This window comes from Aquarana catesbeiana, linkage group LG01, assembly GCF_042186555.1.
Source record: "Aquarana catesbeiana isolate 2022-GZ linkage group LG01, ASM4218655v1, whole genome shotgun sequence".
NCBI classification, from domain to species: domain Eukaryota; kingdom Metazoa; phylum Chordata; class Amphibia; order Anura; family Ranidae; genus Aquarana; species Aquarana catesbeiana.
The window spans coordinates 97,544,382-97,570,709 of NC_133324.1; the positions used below are offsets into that span (position 1 = coordinate 97,544,382).

At 43.2% G+C, this 26,328-nt stretch overlaps 1 protein-coding gene across 1 annotated transcript in view; it reads right to left on the reverse strand.

Moving 5' to 3' along the window:
- The window catches only part of HCN1 (hyperpolarization activated cyclic nucleotide gated potassium channel 1), a 649,367-nt gene that overhangs the window by 223,019 nt on the left and 400,020 nt on the right, over positions 1-26,328 (reverse strand). Inside the window, exon 4 of the mRNA XM_073622158.1 lies at positions 1,908-2,126. Within this exon, the coding sequence (XP_073478259.1) occupies positions 1,908-2,126 (219 nt within the window). The remainder of the gene's footprint in view (positions 1-1,907; positions 2,127-26,328) is intronic.

The following is a 26,328-nucleotide window of genomic DNA, read 5'->3' on the forward strand; positions in this document are numbered from 1 at the left end:
CTCTCCTACCCTCCCTGTCCCTCTGATACAAGGAATACCCCTAAAAGTTTGCCAGCCAGTCATGTGAGCTGTCAAACCAAGTTTCTGTTATTCCCATGAAGTCCACATCCTCCTCATGCAATAACTGCTCCAGTTTCTCCATTTTATTGACTAGGCTCCTTGTGAACATTCCCATGAGTTTAGTATTGGTGCATATTTTTTTCCATATGATTTCTCAGGCTCTGTTTTTGATTTGGCAACTCATTAACCATTAACCCTGGGATTAGATGCTATAGATATAATATCACTAGTGTTAATTCCCTCTGTCCTATGCTCACTGCCAGTTATCGCTACCTCTAAACCCCCCCGCTCCAACAACTAATTTAAAAGCCAATCCAACTTTGTGGCCATCTTTCTTTCTTTCTTCCCAATAGAGCTGTACCATCCCCATTAAGGTGCAGCCTGTCCTTACTAAAGAGCCAGTAACCGACTGAGAAGCCAGCCCAGTTCCCCAGGAACCCAAACCCCTCTTTCCTACACCAGTTCCTCAGCCACTTTTTCAGTTGCCTAAGCTCCTGCTGTCCTTTTCCTCAATCTATTCCCTAAATCCCTGAAATAATTTTTTTAGGACTCTACACCTTCCTCTCACTTTGTCATTGGTGCCGTTTACCATGACAACTGGGTCTTCCCCACCCATTATCTGTCCACTCACTCCACAATGTGCCAAAACCCAAGCTCCCGGTAAACAACACACTGTTCGGCGACCATGGTCTTTATGGCAGTGTCCCCAGTCTGTCCTCCTAATAACCGAGTCCCCTACTACCAGTACCTGTCTAACCTTCCCTACCAGTACCTGCATCTCTGCCTCCCTCCTTACCGGAGCCGTCACTTACCTGGCAGCTAGGGGAGGGCGCCTGCTCCAGCACTGCCATCCCTGAGCTTATATCCCCAGCATCAAGCAACTTGGCATATTTGTTGGGATGTAACAACTTAGGGCTGGCCTCCCTAGCGCTCTTCCCTCTACCCCTCCTTCTAGTTGTCACCCAGCTACCTACCTCTGGCTCCCGTGCCTCCATGTCTCCAACCTCCTCTTCACTGGCCCCCGCCAGCACCTGCTGGGTAATGTCAAAGCTCCTTTTCAGGTTGTTGATGCTGTGCAGTGTTGCCACCTTGTCATCTAGATGCAGGATCTGGGCTTCTAGAGAAAAAACTAGCTGACATCTCGCACAGAAGTATACGCCCTCGGTTGGCTCATCAAGGTGAAAAACCTTCTGTGCTGCAACCCCCCCTCCCAGCACCCTCTGCATTGGACAGATTGATTGCAGCATTGGCTCCCGCTGCGGTCAATCAAATCCTGTGACATGGGAGCGGGGGGCGGAGCGGAGTCCCGCTGTTGGTCAATGGATGCAGCAGCGGGTCTTGGGAGTGAGTCTGCATGGGTGCCCCCATGGAAAGCGGCTTTCCGTGGGGGACACCCGATGAAGAGGAGGAGCAGCGGGGGACCCTAGAAGAAGAGGATTGGGGCTGCTCTGTGCAAAATCATTGCACAGAGCAGGTAAGTATAGACATGTTTATTTTAATACAAAAAAATAAAACACTTTACAACCACTTTAGGGACAGGGAGTAGGGGGAATCTCTCCTACAGTATGCAAACAGCAAAAAATAACTTGATAGGGCTCTTAACACTTCCCTATACTATCCAAAGAAAATGTTTTGGCTATACATACACTTTAACGTAGCTGCCAAGAAAGAGTAGCGGGTCGAATGAACTGAAGAATACGATTTCAACCAACTGCACAATATACCGATACCGAAGGAAAAGTAATACATTAAATAAGAACAGCTGCGTATTTTATGATTTTTTTTTTTCAAAAACAGTTGTGATTACTTAATTTTGTTATTTTTTTGACTGGATGTAAAACAGTTACCTTTTCTTGATATTGTCGACGTGAAGAATCTAAAGACTGAATTAAGGCTGTTGCGTGGCCAACAAACATAGCATAGCATGTAGCGCCAACAATCATACTGAGCATAGTTATCCAGAGATCCGACATGCTAACTGGAGCCCGCGCCCCATAACCAATGCATAGCATATGGCTCATAGCTTTGAAGAGTGCATAGGAATATTGTTTTCCCCAGGAATCATTCTGAAAAAAAAAATGAAGAAAAAGAAAATTATTAATGGAAAATATTTGTCTTTTATAAATACATTTCCAGCTTCAGTAAGAGCAGAGCTGTCGTGCAAACCATCTCATGCATGTCAAATGTATGCATTCCACCTGCACTGCCAGGCTATGCCTTGGAGAGCCTGTCCAATGCTGCTTATCACAATAAACTAAGATGATTAGATATTTTTCCTAACTCTCTCGTGTATCTACTCATGCTTGTACATCAATTGCATTTTGCTGAAGGGAAATAACATTCCTTAAAACTAAAGACAGAGGATTACTGGGCTGGTACTCGATTAAAGATAGGCACAGTAGGCATGACATGTGAAATAAAGGCCTAGAATGCTTAAAGCTGCCAACTTCCCTTCTTTTGGAGATACACTGGGCTTGATTTGGTAAAGGAGAAGAGCATTTTCACTTTCAAAGGGAATTTTCTTTTAGCTTAATGTGGTGAAAATTCACTTGCAAATATCACCCAATCACATGCAGGGAAAACGTAAAAAAAAAACAAAAAACACTTGCTATGTTAACAATCTATTTGCCTTTAGTACATCATGCCCAGGCCCCCTAGCATCAGGTAAGTATGAAATATTACATGCAAATATGTCATATTTGCATCCAGAAAATGGATATACAAAAGTAAGAGCTCTTTCCTAGAAAAGACAAGATTGTCCTAAATAGTCACCCAGACTGCAGATAATTAAAACATCAATTTTATAAACATAAAAACATTAAAGTAAATCTGGCACTTAGCACATTTGAGACAAAGTGACAGGTTCTGTTTAAAGTCCACCTTTTCTACTACTACTTAACTAACCAGCCAGAGGCCTTGGAGACACCTAGTACTTCTGGATATGAGGGAGCATGTGACTACTTTCTTGCACTATGCAGTGCATGGGGCCTGATCAGCCAATCACCAGGCCCACGCACTGTCACATGGCGGTGAGTTAAGTTCTGATACAAACTAACACAGAGCTTACACAAAACTTTCTACTTGGGGCTGCAATCAGTAAATGGGTTGCTAAGAGAGTGTGGAGAAGGTATGTATTAGCTAAAGTGAATCTAAAAGGCAGAATTTTTTTTTTTTTTTTCCCTTAAAGTGGAGCTCCACCCAAAAAGGCAAGCTCCGCTTGTTTGCATCCTCCCAAACACTGCCACATTTGGCACTGTTTGGGGCAGAGTAGGGAGTGGGTACCTGTCAAAAGCCCCTCTTCCATACCCCCACAGCCTTCTGGGACACAAACAGGTTACAGAAGACTGCAGGACCATTCACAAACTCATGCAGAAGCAGTAGAAAACCAGCTGTGAAGTCGGAACGCTTCACTGCTGGTTTCCCTTACCTAAGATGCCAGTGCCTCACCCAAAGCCGATTGAAGAATCGGCTCGAGTAACGACATCGTTGGATCCCTGGACAGGTACGTGTCCTTAAATTAAAAATCAGCAGCTACATTATTTATAGCTGTTGACTTATTTTTTTTAGGGGTGGGAGACTGGAGCTCCTCTTTAACCTTCTCACTGCCAGAGCCATTTTAGTGTTTTTTGCACAAGTTTACCCACTTTAATACAGGGCACTTCCCCCCCTTCATGCCCAAGCCAATTTTCAGCTTTCAGCGCTGTCGCTTTTTAAATGACAATTGCGCAGTCATGCTACACTGTACCCAAACTAAATTCTTATTTTGTTCCCACAAATAGAGCTTTATTTTGGTTGTATTTGATCACCTCTGGGGTTGCTAAATAAAAAAGAGACCAAAAATTTAGAAAAAAATAAGTTTTTCTTTGTTTCTTTTATAAAATTTTGTAAATAAGTACGTTTTCTCCTTCACTGATGAGGCTGCACTAACGGGCACTGATTGGCACTGATGAGGTGGCACTGATTATAGGCACTAATATGCAGCACTGATGGGCATTGATAGGCGGCACTGATGGGTACTTATGGATGGCACTGATGAATGGCTATGGGTGGCATACCTGGTGGTCCTGGGTGGGCATCCTGGGGGGGGGGAGGGCTGCGCTGACAATCAATCAGCGCAGACCCCTCCGCCAGGACAGCAGCCGATCGGCTCTCCTCTACTCGCGTCTATTAGATGCGAGTGATGAAAAGCTGATAAACGGCTCTTCCTGTTTACACCGTGATCAGTTGTGATTGATCCGTCAGAGACTCTTTACCAAAATTGTTGTTGTGGTGTGTCAGACTGCCACGCCGCACCACCAATCGGTGCACGCCGGCTGTTATCCTGAAACGTCCAGTTAGGATAACGGAACTATCATTACATCATCTAAAATGTTTAACCACTTCTCGCCCGGCCAACAGCAAAATGACGGCCGGGTGGGAAATAGTTAAAAAAACTTTTAGATGATGTAAAACCCCCAAACATTAAAACAGTGGTAGTTCTAATTTTTTATGTTACACAATATTACCTCAAACGTCTAGGAAACGCAAAATTCCAGTAAAAAACACACTAAAGTGAATTTTAGGGCAAACAAATGCAATAAATTATCCACATTTTTGGTAAAATATAAAAGATGAGGTTACACCGAGTAATAAGATACCCAACATGCCAAACCTTAAATTTGTGTGGGCCCGTGAAATGGTGACAAACTTCAGAACCCTATATTTTCTATAGACGATGCTATAGGCCACTATAGGTATCAGTTTAGTGTTGCGAAGGAGGTCTTGTGCTAGAATTCTTGTTCTCACTCTGGTGTGCACGGCGCTATGCAACGTGTATCGCAATCAACGTTTTTATGCATAGGCATCCCCGATGTGTGTGTTTACAACATTTTTTTTGCAGGGGGGGTGGGCGGGATTTTTATGTGCTTGAGTGCAATTTACATTTTTTGTAGAAAAAAAAAAATTTAGTTAACTTTTTTTAAAAGTCCCCTATGTGATGATTTTTTGTGACAGGTTCTCTTTAATGAGATATGCAGGGTCTAAAACATTACTTCCCAGCTAAGCTAGCCGGGGACACCTAGTTGCTGACCTGGAAGTGACATCACGGATCGCTTTCTGGGTCACAGCAAGAAGGGGAGGGGAGCGGACGTGTGTCCGCCCTCCTCCCTTCCTCCCCAGCCACTGGCACCCGCCATCTCGCTCTCAGGCCGACAGATGGGCAAGCAGAGCCCGGAAAGCATGGCAGGGTGCCAGTACTGGGTGTGTGTGAGAGCAATCGGGCGGCAGCGCCGGACCTGGCAGCGAAAGGGTTAATGCATTCTATGCATTCGGGTAAAAAAAAACATCTGTATGCAGCTCTCCTCCCAGTCCCCCCTTATACTTTCCTGAGCCCAATGTCGATCCATCATTGTGCACAAGAGCGGCATCACTTCTCTCTCTCGGCTCTATTGGGTCATAAACAGCAGCGGGAACCATGTGCTCCTGCTGCTGTCAATCAAAGCCAGTGAGGAGCCAGTGAGAAGGGATGAGAGGGTGGGGGCAGTTTCGGAGTGAGCCCGCATGAGTGAACCCATAGCAAGTGGTGTCAATGATTATTGTACCATGTAACACCTTCAGTATTATTTGTGTTGGCACATCTCGTGAATTTTTTAAATGTACATTCTTAAAAATTCGAATTTTTTTCCAGAATGTAATAACTGAATAAGTATGTTTAAAAAAACAACATCCATTCCCTTAAAGAGGAGGTCCAGCCACTCCCCACGAAAAATTCAAAATACAAATACTGTAGCTGCTGACTTTTAATATTAGGACACTTAACTGTCCAGGGAGCCGTGATGTCGGCACCCCAGCTGATCTTCGGATCGGCTGTCGGGTGCAGCCGCCATTCCATTCAGAGAGCATGTCAGATCTCTGCAGTGAGACTACTGCTTTCACACAGAGAGCAAGGGTACTTTTCTGTAGCATGCTGGCAGGGGGCAATCTTTTCTATTCTAGACTGTAGCTGCTTTTTAACTTTAAAAATATAAAGAAAGAAAAGGCTTTTAACATCTTTTATTTTCATGTAACTGGATATATTTGGGACAAACATAGATTGACACTAAATAAAAAAAATAAAAAAAGATATACACATTGTTCATCCATAACTTTATGACCACCCCCCACCTAATATTGAGTAGGTCATTCTTTTGAAGCCAAAACAGTCCCTTCTGCCAACAAAACAGCCCTGACCCTGATCAAGGCTTGAATGCCACCAGACATCTGAAGGTATGTTGTGGTATCTGGCACTAAGCCATCAATAGCAGATACTTTAAGTCCTGTAAGATGTGAGGTGGGGTCAACATGGAATCGGACTTGTTTTCCAGCACGTCCCACAGATTCCCAATTGGATTGAGATCTGTAGAACTTGGAAGCCATATCAATACCTCAACTTCATTGTAGTGTTCTTCAAACTATTCTTGAACCATTTTTTCAGTATGGCAGGGTGCATTATCCTACTGAAAGAGAGCACTGCCATCACGGAATATAATTACCATGAAGGGCTGTACATGGTCAGCAGCAATATTTAGGTAGGTGGTGCGTGTCAAAGTAACATCTACGTGAATGGCAGGACCCCAGGTTTCCCAGCAGAACATTGCCCAAAGCATCACACTCCCTCCGCCGGTTTGTCTTTTTTCCATATTGCATCCTGGTGCCATCTCTTCCCCAGGTAACTGACACACATGCACCCAGCCATCAACAAGATGTAAAAGAAAATGTGACTAAACTACCTCCTTTTATAGCTACATGGTCCAGTTCTGATGCTCACATGCCAATTGTAGGCGCTTTGGGCTGTGGACAAGGGTCAGCATGGGCACTCTGACCAGTCTGTGGCTACACATCTACATACACAACAAACTGCGATGCCCATTTTTTCTGATTTCAACACAGCAACTTCATGGACAACATGTTTACTTGCTGCCTAATATATGCCACTTGACTCGATTGACAACTTGGTCTTTTTTCTGCTGTCACTCTTTTACGTTACAACCTTTTGTATCACCTGCCTCACCCTATTAGATTGTAAGCTCTTCTGAGCAGGGCTCTCTTAATCCTCTTGTATTTTATTGTATTATAATGCCGCGTACACACGGTCGGACTTTTCGTCTACAAAAGTCCGACAGCCTGTCCGACATACTTCCGACGTACCTTCGGCGGACTTGCGGCAGACTTTCTTACGAACGGACTTGCCTACACACGACCACACAAAAGTCCGACGGATTCGTACGTGATGACGTACACCGGACTAAAATAAGGAAGTTCATAGCCAGTAGCCAATAGCTGCCCTAGCATGGGTTTTTGTCCGTCGGACTAGCACACAGACGAGCGGATTTCGGGGTCCGTCGTACTTACGACGTAAAGATTTGAAGCATGTTTCAAATCTAAAGTCCGTCGGATTTGAGGCTAAAAAAGTCCGTTGAAAGTCCGGAGAAGCCCACACACGATCGGATTACCAGCCAGCTTTAGTCCGTCAGCGTCCGTTGGACTTTTGTAGACGAAAAGTCCGACCGTGTGTACGCGGCATAACTGTATTGTCTCCCTTTTATATTGTAAAGAGCTGCGTAAACTGTTGGCACCATATAAATCCTGTATAATAATAATAATATGTTTCTATGTATTTACCTGTTTTAAACTGAGATTTCATTTGGCCATTTAATCATTACCAATAAGGCCTTATTGGTTTATACCAAAGGCTCCCTTAGAAATTAGATACTAAAAGTACAGCAAGTCTTCTTTTCACAAACACAACACATGTGAGCTTATCCCCGGACAAACAATATGAAAAGTGACAGAGCATTCCAATGTCAGAGGTCTTCCAAACCATTGTTTGTAGCTGGCTTTATACTGCTCGATTGTTGTCTGAAACCATCAATGTACAAGTCATCAGACAATCATGCTGAAAAAAAGTCAGAGTGAGGACCAAAAGAAGATTCTACCTCTAATGGCTTTCTGTATATCTCATAGTACAGTTAGCCACACTGGTAAATGTATTTACAGTCAAATGTATCTATAGTTTTGGGTAGAGTAAGGAAGGGTTAGACCCTCTGTCAGAATTTTACTGACTTCTGTGCTCCCTTTCGTTAAGGACTCACCCTCTCTATTCATCCTGGTGACCATTGTCAGTGGGAAAGAAAGTGATGGGAAATCCAAAATTTATATCAATCATAACATTGGGAAATAGACATGACAAACATTCTTCAAGGGTATCAACTAAACCCGCCCACCTCCTCCATTCATAGAAGCTATATTATAGCTTTCGTTAATGAAAAGCGCTCCATGAATGGAGCAGGTGAACATTTCATTCTTCATTCACACATATCCTCCATTCTAGAGCGCTTTACATTGATAAAAACAATACTATAGCTTCTATAAATGGAGGAGGGGGGCAGAAAGGGCGAGCGCAGAAAGGGCGAGCATAGTCTGCACTTTTGATGCACAGCATCAGATGTTTACTAATGTGAGAGAATGGGGGGTTTGCAGAGAACTGACTTTTTTTCAGTCATCAGCACAAGAGATGCTTCTCCTTCAATTTAAGTACTGTCCCTTGTGCTGTTTTTTTTATATACAGTAACTAAATGTAGGCCATAGGCTCTAATTGGCGTCAAAAAAGGTGACCTGCTGTGTGTTAAAAAAGTGAATAAATATTTGCTTCCCTAACACTAAACCGCCTCTCCACCAATTGGATCTGTTACCTGTCACCTGATTGGCTGAAACGACAGGCGCTGTGATTGGACGTCAGGCATCCAATCATAGCAGAGGACAGGAGAAGACGTCGAGGAGCTGTCCCACTGACACAGGTAAGTTCAGACAGTGGGTCGGTAGGGGGCACACTGGCAGCATTTGATATGGCACAGTGGTTGGGTTTGAGGGGGCACAATGGCGGCAATTGATGGGCACAGTGGGAGCAATTGATGGGCACAGTGGCTGCATTTTATGGCACAGTGGCGACAATTGATGGGCACAGTGGCTGCATTTTATAGGGCACAGTGGCTGCATTTGAAGGGCACAGTGGCTGCATTTGATGGGCACAGTGGCTGCATTTGATGGGCACTGGCTATAGGCTTAAAAAGCTAAAGAAGGTATCAAAAAAAAGATTTTATAAGTTAACGTTGCCAACTATAATGGTAGCTCACCTATTCTGCTCTATCGAAACTCTGAAAACAAACAAGTAGTAGACACGTGGAGAACCGCAGTATAAACAGTAGCTCAGATTTCATACTTGAGCCATAATGACTAGACAGGAAAAGCGTATTTCCATAAATATAATACAGCTATGTATGTATACAGTAGAGAAATCGCTCTAGCACCGAGGAGTAAAATGAGGATGGGAATGGGAATAAATACATTGTATCTTCTCTCTGCATAAACAGACTGTGCCGTTTGTGGATTTCCAATTGAAGTAGTCCATCTTCAGGACAGAAATATTTGCATTGTGTTGTTTTATTGTCAACTTGTGTATTTCCTGACTTGTAGCCTTTTTTTTCTGTTCAAAGTATATTTTAGATTCATAAATCACTCAATGCATAGATAAAGATGCAGGCACAGCACCCTGTTTGTCTTGATGACTACTGTCAGTGATGGGAGATCCAAGCGTTTTGTTTAGTTTTGGATACAGTAGAGAGGGAATAGAACACCTGACAGGTTTTTATTGCTGTGTCCTTGTTAAGTATATTCACCCTCTTGTACACAGAGCGCATTACACTTCACAGAAATGACACTCTTGGAGGAAAGCGGCATCTCCAAATTGGCACAGATGTAGTACGCCATGGGAATTCTTATTTATACAGTATGTTATGGTTCTCCACGTGTCTACTACTACTTTGTTTTCAGAGTTTCGATAGAACAGAATAGGTGAGCTACCAATATATTTGGCAATGTTAACTTAAGAGTCTAAAGCCGCGTACACACGGGCGGACTTTTCGACCAGACTGGTCCGACAAGCCGAGTCCAGTGGACAATCCGATCGTGTGTGGGCTTCATCGGACCATCGAGCCAACTTCGCTCGTCTGTATGCTAGTCCGACGGACGGTTGCTAGGGCAGCTATTGGCTACTGGCTATCAACTTCCTTATTTTAGTCTGGTGTACGTCATCATGTACGAATCCGTCGGACTTTGGTGTGATTGTGTGTAGGCAAGTCCGTTCCTTAAAAAGTCCGTTGGACCAGTCCGGTCGAAAAGTCCGCCCGTGTGTACGCAGCGTTAGTCCGTTTCAGGAACCATGAATCAGATCGAGACAGAAGTATAGTTAAATCACACTTGTTTAATAATAATAAAAAGGTAAACAGAGTAAGCGTGGTCAAAACAAGCCAGAGTTCAGTAACCAGCTCGGGTAGTCAGCCATGCCAATGTCAGGGAGCCAGAGGTAAACGTAACAGTACAGCAAGCAGGATCAGGAGCCAGAAGGGACGTCAGCCGAGCAAGTCTTCAACAGGAATGCAGGAGAAAGTCTCTGTGATGTTGACAAAGGCGAAGGCAGAGATCAAGTGAGCTGCACGGCTTTAAGTAGGCAGGACTGACGAGCAGAATCAACAACAGCTGGGTAACTGTGGAGAGATAGGAGCTGGCAATTAGCCGACAGCTGAGCGGCCTGCTCAGGGAAGGAAGGGCTGAGCCCAGCCATGACAGTCCGTAGGGTTCAATATTGAGTTGGTCCACCCTGTGCAGCTATAACAGCTTCAACTCTTCTGGGAAGGCTGTCCGCAAGGTTTAGGAGTGTGTCTATGGAAATGTTTGACCATTCTTCCAGAAGTGCATTTGTGAGGTCAGGCACATATGTGGACGAGAAGGCCTGGCTCGCATTCTCTGCTCCAATTTATCCCAAAGGTGTTCTATCGGGTTGAGGTCAGGACTCTGTGCAGGCCAGTCAAGTTCCTCCACCCCAAACTCACTCATCCATGTCTTTATGGACCTTGTTTGTGCACTGGTGCACAGTCATGTTGGAAGAGGAAGGGACCCTCCCCAAACTGTTCCCACAAAGCAAGCCACACCATGTAATACTGTCATAAAATACAATGTATTATTGACTTAAAGGTACTCAAAATATTACACAATAGAGACAGGCAAAACTCGTATCGCTACATCGAAATCGGCCTGTGTGATGGCATCACAGATAGGTTCCTCCAAGCACGTTTCTTTGCCCAGGGGACATTTCCTGGCAATATTTCATTTTCACACATTAGTTAATTTATTTGTTTACTTCTTTGTTTTACACTTATGCACTTTATTTGTCATATGCAATTTACTATGTATTAGATTCAATATTTTTTGCTTTGAATTAGAGCACTTAAAGGGACAGCACACCTATTTTGTATCTATATGTATGTATCTAGTATTCCGATATTAGAGTGCTGTGGTACCTGGCACATACAACTTTAAAACGTGGAGCGCAGGATTTTGAATTCATTTACATAAATTTTAGGTATGTATTGCTGTCTGTGCCCCCCATTAGGGATATGTACCCTCTCTTTTTTCCTGTTTGCTATTATCATCAAGAGGGGAAGGGAAAGAAAATCCTAGATTTTGGCCTGTCTCCAGAACAGTAATAGAGGGGAAATCTTCCAATAGGGAGAAGAGTTCTGGGGACCCTGGTTACAACCTGGGATTCCTTCACTTTGGAGGGATTTCCTTTCACTTCCTGTTTTGGCTATGGGACAGGAAGTGAAGGGAAATCTCCCAAAAAGGTACACAGAACCAACAAAAAACCCGATAGAGGTTATAACTGTCCCTTACTCTATCGAAATTTTTTTTTAAAAAAAAAGCTTCATCTTGAGTTCTACTTTAAGGCCACTATGGAAAAATTATGTGAACCTCTAGGATAATGACACTTGGGGTAGATGGGCTACGGGCAGCTTTTCAGAACTTGCAGATGACCAGGAAGGTGGTTCAAAAGATTTCTCAAACAGCTTAAGAAAAAGTAAAGAGCCTATCATTGTGTACAAATCTGCCCAACCACTGTGAATCCCAGTCCAGGTGAATGGATTCTGTCATCATCAACTAAGACCCAACGATCTAAAGAGCATTATTTAGACTACATACTGAACTGCACTGTAAATAGTTGTATTCTGAACTGGTGCAACACTATCTACACCTGAGCTGTGGCCTCCTATGGCGCAATTTAATGAAAAATAAATATCTGTTTCTATTCACGGAACATTACCATAAATTAGCATCCTGTTAATTCTAATTACCTAAATTATGAAGCGTATATCTGCATATAGTTATGTTGGTAAATAGGACATACGAGAAAACTAAACGTTTTTTGTTCAGTCTTTAATTAATTTGCTGATTACACCCCTCAATGAAGTGCATATGGTACTTTCTGCACAAACAGCATTTTCTGGCATTATGCTGATTAAACTGAGAAACCTAAATTTTCTTGGCTTATAAAGCTTCACCCAGTAAGAAAACAAGCCCACCTACATTGCTACATGTCATTGTGCTAAAATGTGATATTTTTGGTATTTTATTAACTCACAAAAATATCTTTTATTGATGAGATCGTTCTCAAATAGTCCATCCGTTCTCGTGTAAAAAAAAAATCAAAATCAAAAGTATATCTAAACAGTTCCACTCCGGGCCAATTCTGACATTCCTCTGCTGCATGTAAATAATCTGCATTTTTTTGCTAGAAAATGACTTAGAACCCCCAAACATTTTTTTTAAGGCAGAGGCCCCAGAGAATAAAATGGTGTGTGTTGCATATTTTTAAATTCGGTTTTCTAAGTGAAAATTTGTTGAGAAAAAAATATACATTAATGAATTTGAATGCACAAAAAACACAATATAATACCCAATTGTTTGGTAAAATATAAAAAATGATGTCACGCCGAGTAAATAGACACCCAACGTGTCATGCTTTAAAATTGCGTACGCCCGGCTACACAATACTGTACCCTAAAAATTTCCATTTGTGATGCTTTAAAAGCCTTTACAGGTTACCAGTTTAGAGTTACACCGGTGCTAGAATTATTGCCCTCGCTCTGATGTTCATGGCGATACCTCACGCGTGTTGCGATTGCCGTTTACATACCTATGTGTACATTTGCATCTGCCCGTGAGCACCAGGGGAAAGGGCACTTTAAAAAAGATTTTATTATTTCATTTTTTTTTTACATTGTACCTTTATTTTGATTTTTTTTTTTTTGGGGGGGGGGGATCAACTTATTTGCCATCACAAGAAACAAACAACATCACGTGTGATAACATGGTCTGTGACAGGTTCTCTTTTTGTAGAGATCTTTGCTCCCATCCTTATCTCACCTCTGCCCTCCAAAGCATCTTATCAAACTGAGAACGGTATGATCAGATGCTTTCAAAAACCAGTAAAGGCTTGTTTACATGAGACCTCTCACTGTGTCCCAGGAAGCAGATACCATTGGTCGTATCCTTACCGTGCTCCTGTTTGGAAAGGAAAGCCTTGTGTAAAGGCACTGGCAATGGGAGGGGAGGGGAGGGGAGGGGCGGGGCGTTCTGCCATCTGTAAAAGTGATCCAGTGGCTCTATAGCCAATCAGCCACTTTAACATTAAAGAGAATTGCTGGCTTTAAAAAACAACACTGGGTTTCTTGTTGTAGCCTTAACCATGATCCTGGTATAACCACTTCAACCTCAGGCCATTTATAAAAAACGGCCTAAGGGCAGGAAATGGTAATAACAAAATAATGAAAGATTACAGGGTAAATACAGTGCCTTGAAAAAGTATTCATACCCCTAGATATTTTCCACATTTTGTCATGTTACAACCAAAAATGTAAATGTTTTTTATTGACATTTTATGTGATAGACCAGTGATGGCGAACCTAGGGCACGTGTGCCACAGCTGGCATGCAGAGCCTTCTCTGTGGGCACATGAGCTAAGTGGCTGGATCATTTGCCCACCCGCCAAACCTCGGAATTTTATTTATATGCCTTCACATCTCTGCACATCAATGTGTTCCTCTTTATGTATCATGCCTAATGTCACATGATTTTCCCTACACAGGTGGTTATTATGCCTTTGCCTGGGGATCGGGGAGTGTCTCTGCTGTGGGGCTGGATTGTCTCCACCCGGCACACTGGGGAGGTCCCCCCTCATAATTGGCTCTCATGAGGTCCATTGGAACGCTTCATCAGTGCCAGATAGAGTCACCCTTCTAGATGGGTTTGCCAGTGAACTGGTGGAGCCATGGAGTAGACTGCAATGGTGCCGGCCCGCAAGCTGTTGGGGCAGCGCCATGCACTCCAGGTTCGGTTGGTTCAGGAGCCGCATGCGTGGTAATCCCCCGAGCTGCACGAGCGGCACCATATTTAGATCCCCAGGCAGGCTGTATTCATAGCGCTTTGCCTTGGAGGACACCATTAGGACATCAGTAGAAACAACTTCTATTTACCAACAGGTAATTACTATTTCCATCTTGGATGTAGGGCCCCATGGTACACATATATAGTATACCGATTGCGTGATTCATGAAATGCAGCAACGCTCATAATGAAGAACCCCATTACTGTAAACGGCCTCGCCCACACCTGAGCATTCCGTTGGCTGAAAAAGCACAAACTATCTTTTTTGGGCAGAATCGTACATTTTTGGACCCTTAGGGCTCATTCAGAGGGTGATCAGTCCCATCCTCTGTACAGAGCTGCTGGTAGGTTTAATTCAGTGTTGGCACTTTGATACAAATAAGTTGGTTTTGTGTTGCAGTTTGGGCACTCGGGCTCAAAAAGGTTCGCCATCACTGTGATAGATCAACACAGAGTGGCACATAATTGTGAAGTGGAAGGAAAATGATAAATGGTTTTAAATTTTTTTTTTTACAAATAAATATGTGAAAAGTGTTGAGTGCATTTGTATTCAGCCCCCCTGAGTCAATACATTATAGAACCACCTTTCACTGCAATTACAGCTGCAAGTCTTTTTGGGGATGTCTCTACCAGCTTTGAACATCTAGGACAGTGAAATTTTTGCCCATTTGTATTTGTAAAATAGCTCAAGTTCTGTCAGATTGTATGAAGAGCGTCTGTGAACAGCAATTTTCAAGTATTGCCACAGATTCTCAATTGGATTTAGGTCTGGGCTTTGACTGGGCCCCACTGGACCACAGATTATATGTATATTATTTTTATGCATTAAAAAATTATGTTGGATTAAGCCTCCCACCTTACCCTGCACTGTCAATAGTTTGATGGATTCCTGAAAAACATTATTTCTTAATTTCTTAAAGGAGTATGGGCATAATATACAAACATGTATACAATATACATGTATGTGATTTTCAATGCCTTGTAAATGTCATAGATAGGCAACTCTTAACGTAATATTTTTCCAAAATAATAGTAGTTCCTTTATAACAAATCGTCCGTTGAGTCCCTGTTCACCGATTCAGGTGTGAATTAGGTCCAAATTTTTGCCTGAATTTGCACCTGAATCAGACCAGAAGACGCACAGGACCCTTTCCCAAAGCAAACCTCGGATGCCCTGGAGCTGTGTGAACCGGCATCATTGAGAGCCAGTCACACTCTCATGCGAATTGGATGCGGAAAATCTGCATCCTATTTGCACGTGTGTGAATGGAGCCTAATACTGTTATGCACACTCAGGAGTCATGAGACATGTTATTTAATATGATCATGCATCCTGGGAAGCTATGAAGTCGGGTTGGTGTTTACAGGGAGATGACTATGAGAGCACAGGAAGCCAATCAACTCTCTTCTCCATGCTTGAAGAGCTAAAGAAGGTGCCAAATATAAAGATTTCCTAAGAAAACTTAGACAAATATAGTGGCAGCTCACCTATTCTAATCTATTCTAAACTCTGAAAGTAAACAAGTAGTAGACACGTGGAAAACTGAAGTATAAATAGTAGCTCAAATTTCATACTTGAGCCATAATGACTAGACAGGAAAAGCTTATTTCCATAAATATAATACAGTTATGTATTTATGCAGTAGAGAGATCGCACTAGTACTGAGGAGTAAAATGAGGACGAGGATGTAAATCAATACATTGCATCTTCTCTCTGCATAAGCAGACTGTGCCAATTGTGGATTTCCAATTGGAGTGATCCATCTTCAGGACAGAAATATTTGCATTGTGTTGTTTTATTGTCACCTTGTGTATTTCCTGGATTGTATCTTATTTCCTGTTCAAAGAATATTTTAGATTCATAAATCACTCAGTCAATGCATAGATAAAGAGGCATGCACAACAGCCTTTTGACATTGAATGCAACTTGTTAATAAACATGACGGATGGATGTGCAGATTGCTGAGGCTCCGGCTACCTATAACAGTAACAATTGACCACTTCCTTCCCCTCCCAAATTAACCAGACGGCACAGTAAATTTTGGAGTCGAATGGCCATAGCAGCCTTTGTTTTATTCTTTCAAACAATTTAAATACAAATATTCCATAAACAGGGAATGCAGAACTACCGTATATACTCGAATATAAGTCGATCCGAGTATAAGTCGAGGCCCTTAAAGGGGTTGTAAAGTTATTTATTTTTATTTTTTTTAAATAACAAACATGTTATACTTACCTTCACTGTGCAGCTCGTTCTGCACAGAGTGGCCCCGAACCTCATCTTCTGGGGTCCCTCGGCGGCTGTTTCAGCTCCTCCCCGCAAGCATTTACCACCTTCATGCGAGCTCCCTCGCACGGTGGTGAGTGCTTGCGGGCGCGCTCCCGTGATACAGCCGGCGGCTATAGCCGCTCGCTGTATCACTCGGCCCCGCCCCCCGGCGCGCCGCATCATCGGATGTGATTGACAGCAGCGCGAGCCAATGGCTGCGCTGCTTTCAATCCATCCACTGCAGCCAATCAGCGACCAGGCTGAGCTGCAATGAAGCTGACGAGGACGAGCAGCGAAGATTCGAGGCGTCAGGTAAGTAAAACGGGGGGCCTGGGGGCGGCGGTACTGTCAAAAGTTTTTTCACCTTAATGCATAGAATGCATTAAGGTGAAAAAATTTTTACCTTTACAACCCCTTTAATTACCACAAAAAAATGGGAAAAACGTATTGACCCGAGTATAAGACGAGGGTGAGAAATGCACAGCTACTGTAAACAATGCCCATTTGCATGCCTCACTATGCCCATTTGCAGCCATAGGTCCAGCGAACTTCAAACTTGGTAGTTAAGGGTTCCTAGATGCCCCCTAGCTGCAGCCAAAATTTGGGGTCTCTGAACCCAAAGGGTCCCGAAATGACATTGCTGCAGATGGACACAGTTGACCACATTTGGGGCCCCGTATCTCAGGGCCACTTAGAACTAGGAACCCCAAATTTGGTGTACAAACCCAGTGGAACTAGCACCATAAAATATCCAAAGCTGGGGTTCCTAGCACCAAGTGGCCCTGAGATACGGGGCCCCAAACTCGGTTCAGAAAATGTCAAGCACTTTTCTGCAGCAGAGAATGACATTTTCTGAACCGATTTTGGGGCCCCGTATCTCAGGGCCACTTGGTGCTAAGAACTCCAGCTTTGGATATGTTGTGGTACCAGTTCCGCTGGGTTTGCACACCAAATTTGGGGTTCCTAGCACCAAGTGGCCCTGAGATACGGGGCCCCACATTCAGTTTGGAAAATGAAATTTTTTGCTGCAGAAAAGTGCTTGACTCGAGTATAAGTCGAGGGGGGCACTTTCAGCACAAAAAAATGTGCTGAAAAACTCGACTTATACTCGAGTATATACGGTACATACAATACATAACCCATTAACAAAAACCCCAGTCTAATCTTACCTGGTCTAAAGATCTTTGAAGGCCTATTTTCTTTTTACCAATTGGTTGTATCTGTCACCCATGAAAGGCTCCCAGCTGCAACTTACACCGACTTGAGGACAAGTACCACTTACTTACTACCAGATACAACCAACTTAAAATCCCCCGAGGTTACCATTGTATTATTATGCGAGGAAGGGACACCCATACCTCCAGATGGGCCCAACCCCCCTAATTCTCCAGTATTTTTTCCAGCACCGCCTTCAAAGACCCAATAGACCACCCCAACTACTCTCCAACTGAACACCTCCTCCTCCACACCCTGCGGGACACCCCCCCATCCCTTCAGGACCCAATCAAGTAAGTGAATATCCCCCTTTTTCAAATAATACCCCTTATTCACTCCATCTCACTGGCCACCCCCGTCATGCTGGCCCTCCTCCCAGTTTCACTTCTGCTCCGGGCCATATACTATACAGAGAATATACCATTAGTATATGTAAGGCTGTAAAGACTTGAACACATTCTATATGCTACAATGTAATAAAAAAAAATAGAGAAGGAGAGGTAGTAAAGCAGAAATTTGAACATAGACTCTGTAAAGGTCTGACTTTTTAGCAGTAGGTGGAGTTATTTTTTATGTTTCATTATTCAAGCCCACTATGGGTATGCAAAAAACGAAACATCAAGTGAACAAAGGACACAAAAATGCACTTGCTGTGTCCCTGGACCCCTCCCGAAGAGGAAGGACCCTTCCCTGACCCCTGCGGTTTAAGGCTTCTGGCACTCAGGTCCACCTAGCCAAGAGGCCCGGTGGTCCCCTCTCTTCTTTGCTAGCTAAAGTTGACCACAGAGTACTAAATGAGGGATCTCCAGAAAAGAAAATCCCCAGGACAAACGAGGTAAGAACCTAAAGACAATTAGTTGGAGAAAGCTAGAACAAGCACAAGATATGGAATGACAGTGTCATGTAGGTATCTATTAGGCAAATGGTACAATATAACCATAAATGTTATGGTGAGCAGAGTGTGAGTAAGGTGCAGTGTGGTGTGGAAGGCAGAGAACACACAGAGTCTAAGTTAGGCAATAGAGTTATATTGTAGAAAGGTTCAACACAACTTAAAAAATGTTTTTTTTTTTTTTTTTTTTTTAGAAATCATACTTACCTAGATGCAGCATCAGTCTGATCAAAAAAGAAGAAAAAAAGAAGAAAAAAAGAAGAAAAAGTGTCCTCCACGCTACTCTGAGTTGATGAAGTAAATGTCTAAAAGGTGAAAAATGTGTGATAATCCCTATACAGATAGCAGCAAAATCTACAAGTGTTCACACTACACAAATAAAGAATGAAAGACAATTGTGATCTCGCGCTACCATGTAAAATCACACACAATGTGAAAAACAAACAATTCTTAAAACAAGAATAAAGTGCATACAGATGAAGTGCACTATATTGTTAAAAAACAAAATAAAAATATTAATAAAGTGTTAATGCATAAAGTGCTCTGCAAAGTCTGAGGTAGATAAAATGTGATTCCAGGAGTGCAAAGTTCAAAAGGTGGATGAATAAATATAAGGTGGGTAAGTATGACAATAAAAAGTCAAAGGAAGTCCATGGATGTCTTCACAAATGTTCTCCTAATGACACCAGTCTCCCAGAACTCTCACCTTAAATGTATATAGAAACAAGCATCGTTAAATGTGACCAGGTATGTAGATCTTGGTGCAGCATCGGAATGATGTATATCCACCCTGTTCTGCAGAGAGAGCAAGTGTCCTTCCTCTGTAACACGCTGGCAGGTGACAGGCTTTTCTATTCAGGCTGTGGCTGCTTTCTGTGGATGAGTGGGGATCTTCTGCTCGTCCGACTTACAAAAAATTTCTGGAATTCATCATTGAAGTAGCCCATTGCTGCCGCCGACACTTTACTGACGGTGCTGAAATCATTAGTGTTCTGGACCGCTCACCCCCAGAACACGAATGATTTCAGCAACGTAAACAAAACAAAAAAAAGTCATTTTAAAAAATGACATTGAAAAAAATATGCCTTTAAGACGTATGGGCGGAAGTGACGTTTTGACGTCACTTCCGCCCTGCAGTGTCATGGAGATGAGTGGGCACCATCTTCCCCTTACTCATCTCCAGGCACAACAAGGGGACAGACGTGATCGCCTCCGCTGCTACCGACGGCTCAGGTAAGCGGTGGAGGGCACCGGATCGCGGCGGGAGGGGGGCCCCTCTCCCGCCACCGATAAAAGTGATCTTGCGGTGAATTCGCCGCAGAGACCACTTTTATCTGAAAGCCGACCGCCACACGAAAACGGGGATAACGGGGTTATGGCATCTAGCTTCTGCCGTAACAACGATATCTGCCACCAAACTTAGGACGTACATCGGCGTGCGACGGTCGGCAAGTGGTTAAGGACATCCCAAGTGCTAATCGCAAACACGGTGCATTTGCCTGCAACAGATCACATGTTACCACAGTATTTGGTACGGTGCGTTTATTAAAAGTAACACATGCACTACTTTTTGTATGACCCAGTGTGATTTCCCACTGAATCATATCCCACTGAATCACACAGGAACACGGACCGCATTCCTGTGGATTCAGATGTGAACCGACCCTGAGGGTTCATTCACACCACAATTTCTGTGTTCGCTGTGCTTTTCTATATGCTTGTGTGCACATGTTTTCAGTGTGTTTACATGCATTTGCAGCGCATTTTAGTGCATTTTTTTCATTAATTTCAATTTATTTGGTTTGCTAAATTGCGATTACATGCGTTTGTGTATGTTTATGCACATTTGCAGTGTGGAAAAATAAAACATGTTGTACTTTTTTAAATGCACTGCAATGGCGTAAACTAAGCTTATTGAAATACATTTTCTTGTATATGTGCTTTCACTGCATTCATACTATGTTTAGAAATGTACCTGACTGCGTCTGGTGTAGATGAGCCCAAAATATATACAGGGGGTCCCCTAGTTACAAACGACTCCTACATACAAACGGAGGGAGGCAACAGGAAGTGAAAGGAAATCTACCCCTAGGAAGGGAAATTCTCTCCTGTAATGCCCCGTACACACGGTCTGACATTTATTTGGACATTCCAACAACAAAATCCATGGATTTTTTCCGACGGATGTTGGCTCAAACTTGTCTTGCATACACACGGTCGCACAAAGCTGTCGAAAAATCCGATTGTTCTGAACGGGGTGACTTAAAACACGTACGTCGGGACTATAAACGGGACAGTAGCCAATAGCTTTCGTCTCTTAATTTATTCTGAGCATGCGTGGCACTTTGTCCGTCGGATTTGTCTACACACGATCGGAATTTAAAGGATCGGATTTTGTTGTCAGAAAATTATATAGCATGCTCTCAAACTTTGTGTGTTGGAAATTCCAATGGAAAAAGTCCGATGGAGCCCACACACGGTCGGAATTTCCGACAATAGCTCCGATCGTATGTGCAGAGGATAAGAGTTATTATGGGAAAAAGATACCTCCACTATGGCTTTATCGCCAAGGCTTGTTTCCACAACAATCCAAAATGTTGAAAATCCAATTGTCATTGGGACACAAAGTGAGGTGAAATCTTCTGAACAGGGGCACAGACAGCAAAACAATGTTACAGGGATGTTAACCCTTCCCTATGCTACCCACAAAGCTTAAAAATAGTTTTTTTGGCTGGAGTTACGCTTAAAAAATCTACCTGTTCCGACTTACAAACAGATTCAACTTAAGAACAAACCTACAGACTCGATCTTGTTTGTAACCCGGAGACCACCTGTACTAATGAGGCACAACGACTATTAGCAGTGGGTAAGGCCTCATGCACACTGGACATTTTTTGGCGTCAGACGTTTTTTCTACAGTCAATAAACTCCCCATCATGTTATCTTATGTGTCCATGCACACATAGACTGTGATCAACTGTTTTTGGCAGGGGCGTTTTTGGGCTGTAAAAAAAACCCAAAATGAGTGCGTCCAGAGAATAGTTTTTCAGCTGTAAAAATGCTCTAACGCCAAAAGACGTTATAAAACGCAAATGCTCAAAAACGTGGCTCACCGGCATTTTACGTTTTTTTTATTCCATTGATTAAAAAAAAAAAAATGCTAAAAACCACTATTGCAAAAACGTTGAAAAACGTTGGGGAAAAAAAAAGACTCCCTGCAAAGTCCTAGCGTTTTTTTATAACGTCCAGTGTGCATGAGGCCTAATACAAATGGTAGCACCCAAAAGTACAGGTGATACTTATTGAGGCTGTGAAAAAAAATTGTGCTGCAACACACAGCTACACAAGAAAAATGAGCAATCTTTGTCACTGAGACAACATAGAAATAGCATATACACATGGAAGCCTGGTCAGAATGGATAACATTCCGAGCTCCGTGTCACCTGGCAATTTATCTTACTAAATATATTCCATCTGCCTGCATAATGCTGCCTATGCAGCTGAAACAAGACTTCCTTTGGAAACGCAGCACATATATACCATGCAGCTCAAGACTTTTACAGTATCTCCCAAAAGTGAGTACACCCCTCACATTTTTGTAAATATTTTATTATATCTTTTCATGTGACAACACTAAAGAAATGACACTTTGCTACAATGTAAAGTAGTGAGTGTACATCTTGTATAACAGTGTAAATTTGCTGTCCCCTCAAAATAACTCAACACATGGCCATTAATGTCTAAACCGCTGGCAACAAAAGTGAGTACACCCCTAAGTGAAAATGTCCAAATTGGGCCCAAAGTGTCAATATGTTGTGTGACCGCCATTATTTTCCAGCACTGCCTTTAACCCTCTTGGGCATGGAGTTCACCAGAGTTTCACAGGTTGTCACTGAAGTCCTCTTCCACCCCTCCATGATGACATCACAGAGCTGGTGGACAAAATGCTACATGTAGTTTGCTCCATAAGAGACAGATGAGTAGAAAAATTATAGTTCTTCTTTAAAGAATCAATTGGCAAAGTCAGATTTTCTAGACCAAATGCTAAAGATTCCCCAAAATTAGGTCAGTGTTAGGTGTATCTCTCATATGATGATACCGGTTTATACATCCACAAGATCTAAAGGCTATCAATTCAAGTTCAGGGTCAACAAAAGGATTTCCTAGTGTATTTTCTGCTGAATGTGGAAAACTATTCTAAAAAAAAAAAAAAAGTTTACAGGCATCAACATCAAGAGCTCTGCCAGAAAGCCGCGTTCAGACATGAAATGCCACGTCCAATTAACTAACATTAGAATGGATCAATGATACAATGGAAACTTCTGCCTGCTGATAAATATCAACCTATGGGAATTTCATAAATGACTTGTATGTCACTGGAGGAAGAGAAGTCTCTTTCATATTGTAATGGAATTAGAGATTGCCATGGCAGTTGGACAAATATGTAACGGCAGGATTAGGCAAATCATTTTTATAGGCGTAAAGCTGAATCATGAGATAACGTACATATTTGAGGATTACAGAAAAAAAAATCCTCATATAACCATCTCTCACACAGGAATTTGTTTTATAACAGTAAATTAAAACTATTATCAGTTCTAAAGGGATCGGTTTTGAATTTATATGGAACACCAAGCCCTAAATTTAAAGCTGAACTCCATGCATATATAAAAGACACAAATTATTGCAGCTCTGTAATCATTAATGCATCAATAATAGCATTTTTTTTTTAAATACTGGCAGTATAAGTAACTGGATTTGACCTGGTATCAACCTTTTGCAGTCCCTGTATAGCAGAGCTGGAGTGTGAGAGAAGGAAACAGTACAAGGAGCCAATCAGTTGATGTACTCACAATAAGCATGCCAATAGAAGTGACACAGATATGAGCACAACACTATACTGCTTCTCCTTTCACTGTCCAGCCACAGACTGGGGTGGGGTCCAGCAGGGGCGGCCTGCCCATTAAGGGCGCATGGACGCCACCCGCTCTCTCCAGCCACCCCCTCTATGTAGAATGGCCACCCCCTATTTAGGCGCCCGGCATCCTAAAATTACAGCGGCGGGGGTGTTTTTTTTTGAAGCACCTGATTAGAGCCATATGCTCTAATAGGCTTCAAAAAGGGTGGACTTGGAGCGCAGAGCATTGCGCTCGGAGCCCACCCAGGTGTGTTAGAAAAGCAAATGAATATTTGCTTTTCTAACACTGAACCGCCTCTACGCCAATCAGGTAGCGCGGGTCTGATACCAGTCACCTGATTGGCTGAAAGGAAAGGCGCTGCTATTGGACGCCTAGCAGGAAGCAAGAAGAGACACATGGAGGACACAGCTCGCCGCTGTCTGACCCGCCACCAAGATGGGGTAAGTGCCGATCAGACAGCGGGCGGGGCACAGTGGTGGCATATGACAGCGGGCAGGCAGATGTCACAGTGGCTGCATTTGATGGGGCAAAATGGCAGCATTTGATGAGCACAGTGGCGGCATGTAATGGGGCACAGTGGCGGCATGTAATGGGGCACAGTGGCGGCATGTAATGGGGCACAGTGACGGCATGTAATGGGGCACAGTGGCTGTATTTGAAGGGGACAGTGGCTGCATTTGAAGGGGACAGTGGCTGCATTTGATGGGCACAGTGGCTGCATTTGATGGGCACAGTGGCTGCATTTGATGGGCACAGTGGCTGCATTTGATGGGCACAGTGAGGCTGCATTTGATGGTTCTATTTTCAGTATTTTTCAGAATTTTTCAGTTTGTTTGCGCCCCCCCCCCCCCCCCCAAAAAAAAAATTTTTGAGCACCAGCCGCCACTGGGGTCCAGGATGACCTGGGCTCAAAAAGGAAGTGAGATGAATAATGCTGGCCATCAGACTGAGAACATCTAGTTGCTTAACAAAAACAGAAGCTATTCATTTTATATTGATATTTTTGGATGGAGTTCTGTTTTAAAGAGGAGCTCCAGTCTTTAAAGTGCAATTTAAAAGACAGCTAAAAAAACTGTAGCTGCTGACTTTTAATAAACAGATTGTCCCACCATCCAGCGGTGTGCTCACCTAGGGCTGGTGCAAGGATTTTTGACACCCTGGGCGAAAACTCATTTTGCCGCCCTCCTTGGCTCCACCCGACTCCGCCCCATTTGCCCTGCCCATGTATACCCCACATTTTTAATGATGCACCCATGAAATGCAGCCCAACAGAGTGCATCAAATGCAGCCCACCAGCGCCCATCAATGCAGCCTCACCAGCACCCATCAAATGAAGCCTCACCAGCACCCATCAAATGAAGCCTACCAGTGCCCATCAATGAATGTTTGCTTGCTTATATTTATTTGGGAGTCGGGACACAGACACTGTCCTCCGCCACGCCTCTGACACTATGTGCAAAAAGAGCGGTGGCTGCCTGCTGATGCTGAGATTTAGTCGCTTGCTGCAGAGAGAAGAGAGTAGGAACACCAGTGGCCGGGCGACCTAGGCAGCAGGGCGCCCTAGGCGGCTGCCTAGTTTGCCTAGTGGTGGCACTGGCCCTATGCTCACCCTAGTCGTGTTCTCCCTGTGTCCTCCCTCGCCGGCATCTTCACTATGGGCACTCAGCTGTAACAGATGCAGCTTCACAGCCGGGTGCCCACTATGTATATGCGAGTGGCGCTGCGCTCCATGATTGGTCCCGAAGTCTTATAGGACCTGTCATGTGTCCTAGAAGACTTCGGGAGGGAAGGGGGATGGAGAACTTCCGCTTCCGAACACTTAAGGCAAACAAAGCGGAAGTGGTAGCAGGTACCTGTCAAAATCAGGTACTCACCCCCCCCCCCCCCTCCCCAAAATGCAAAAATATGTGCAAAAAAACACAAAGTGTGAAAGGAATGTGCTTGGAAGGAGAGTTTTTAGGCACCAAGAATGAGGTGAGGGTTTAAAAAAAAAATACTGATTTCAGGTCAGGAATGCTTCTTATCTAATGCTGATAAAACGTCTGTGAGTTAACATAGAAGTCTATAGGGCTGAAATGACATTGGAGTCGCACCTTACTGTAATTTTCTTTCCTTGCACCAATCCATAGCAGTATACTACCACATGTATGCTGCCATGTTGGAAAACAGAAAATTGGAACAAATACTTGGTGGAATTTTTCTTTCCTGAAGCCAATCCATGGCAGCATACACGTGGTACTATGTTGCCATGTTGGTGCCGGGGTGTGTGTTAAAGTGGCACTTTGCTCCCCTCCACTGAAGCAATTTGATGTTTAAGAGCCGATTTGCTTACCGCTGACATGTTCGGCCAATCGTTTTTGGATTTGGGTCTTTGGACATCTTGATTGGCCAGGCCAAGATGATGTAACCTATGGGTGGGAGTCCATTCATCTCAGCATATACTGAATAAGTACACCAAGCTGTGAGTGTGCAGTTGAGTGTACATTGCGAACAAGCAAGTAAGAATACTTTATTGCAGAAGAGACAGTATGTCTTCTGCATTAAAAACTCTGCCTGCTTACAAATGTTTAATTTGTAAGTAAACTTCCACTTTAAAGAAGAACTCATTAAAGTTCAACTTCAAAACATTTTCTCTTTGCTGTGTGTTCGTCATCTTCACAGTTATATTTCATGAAATA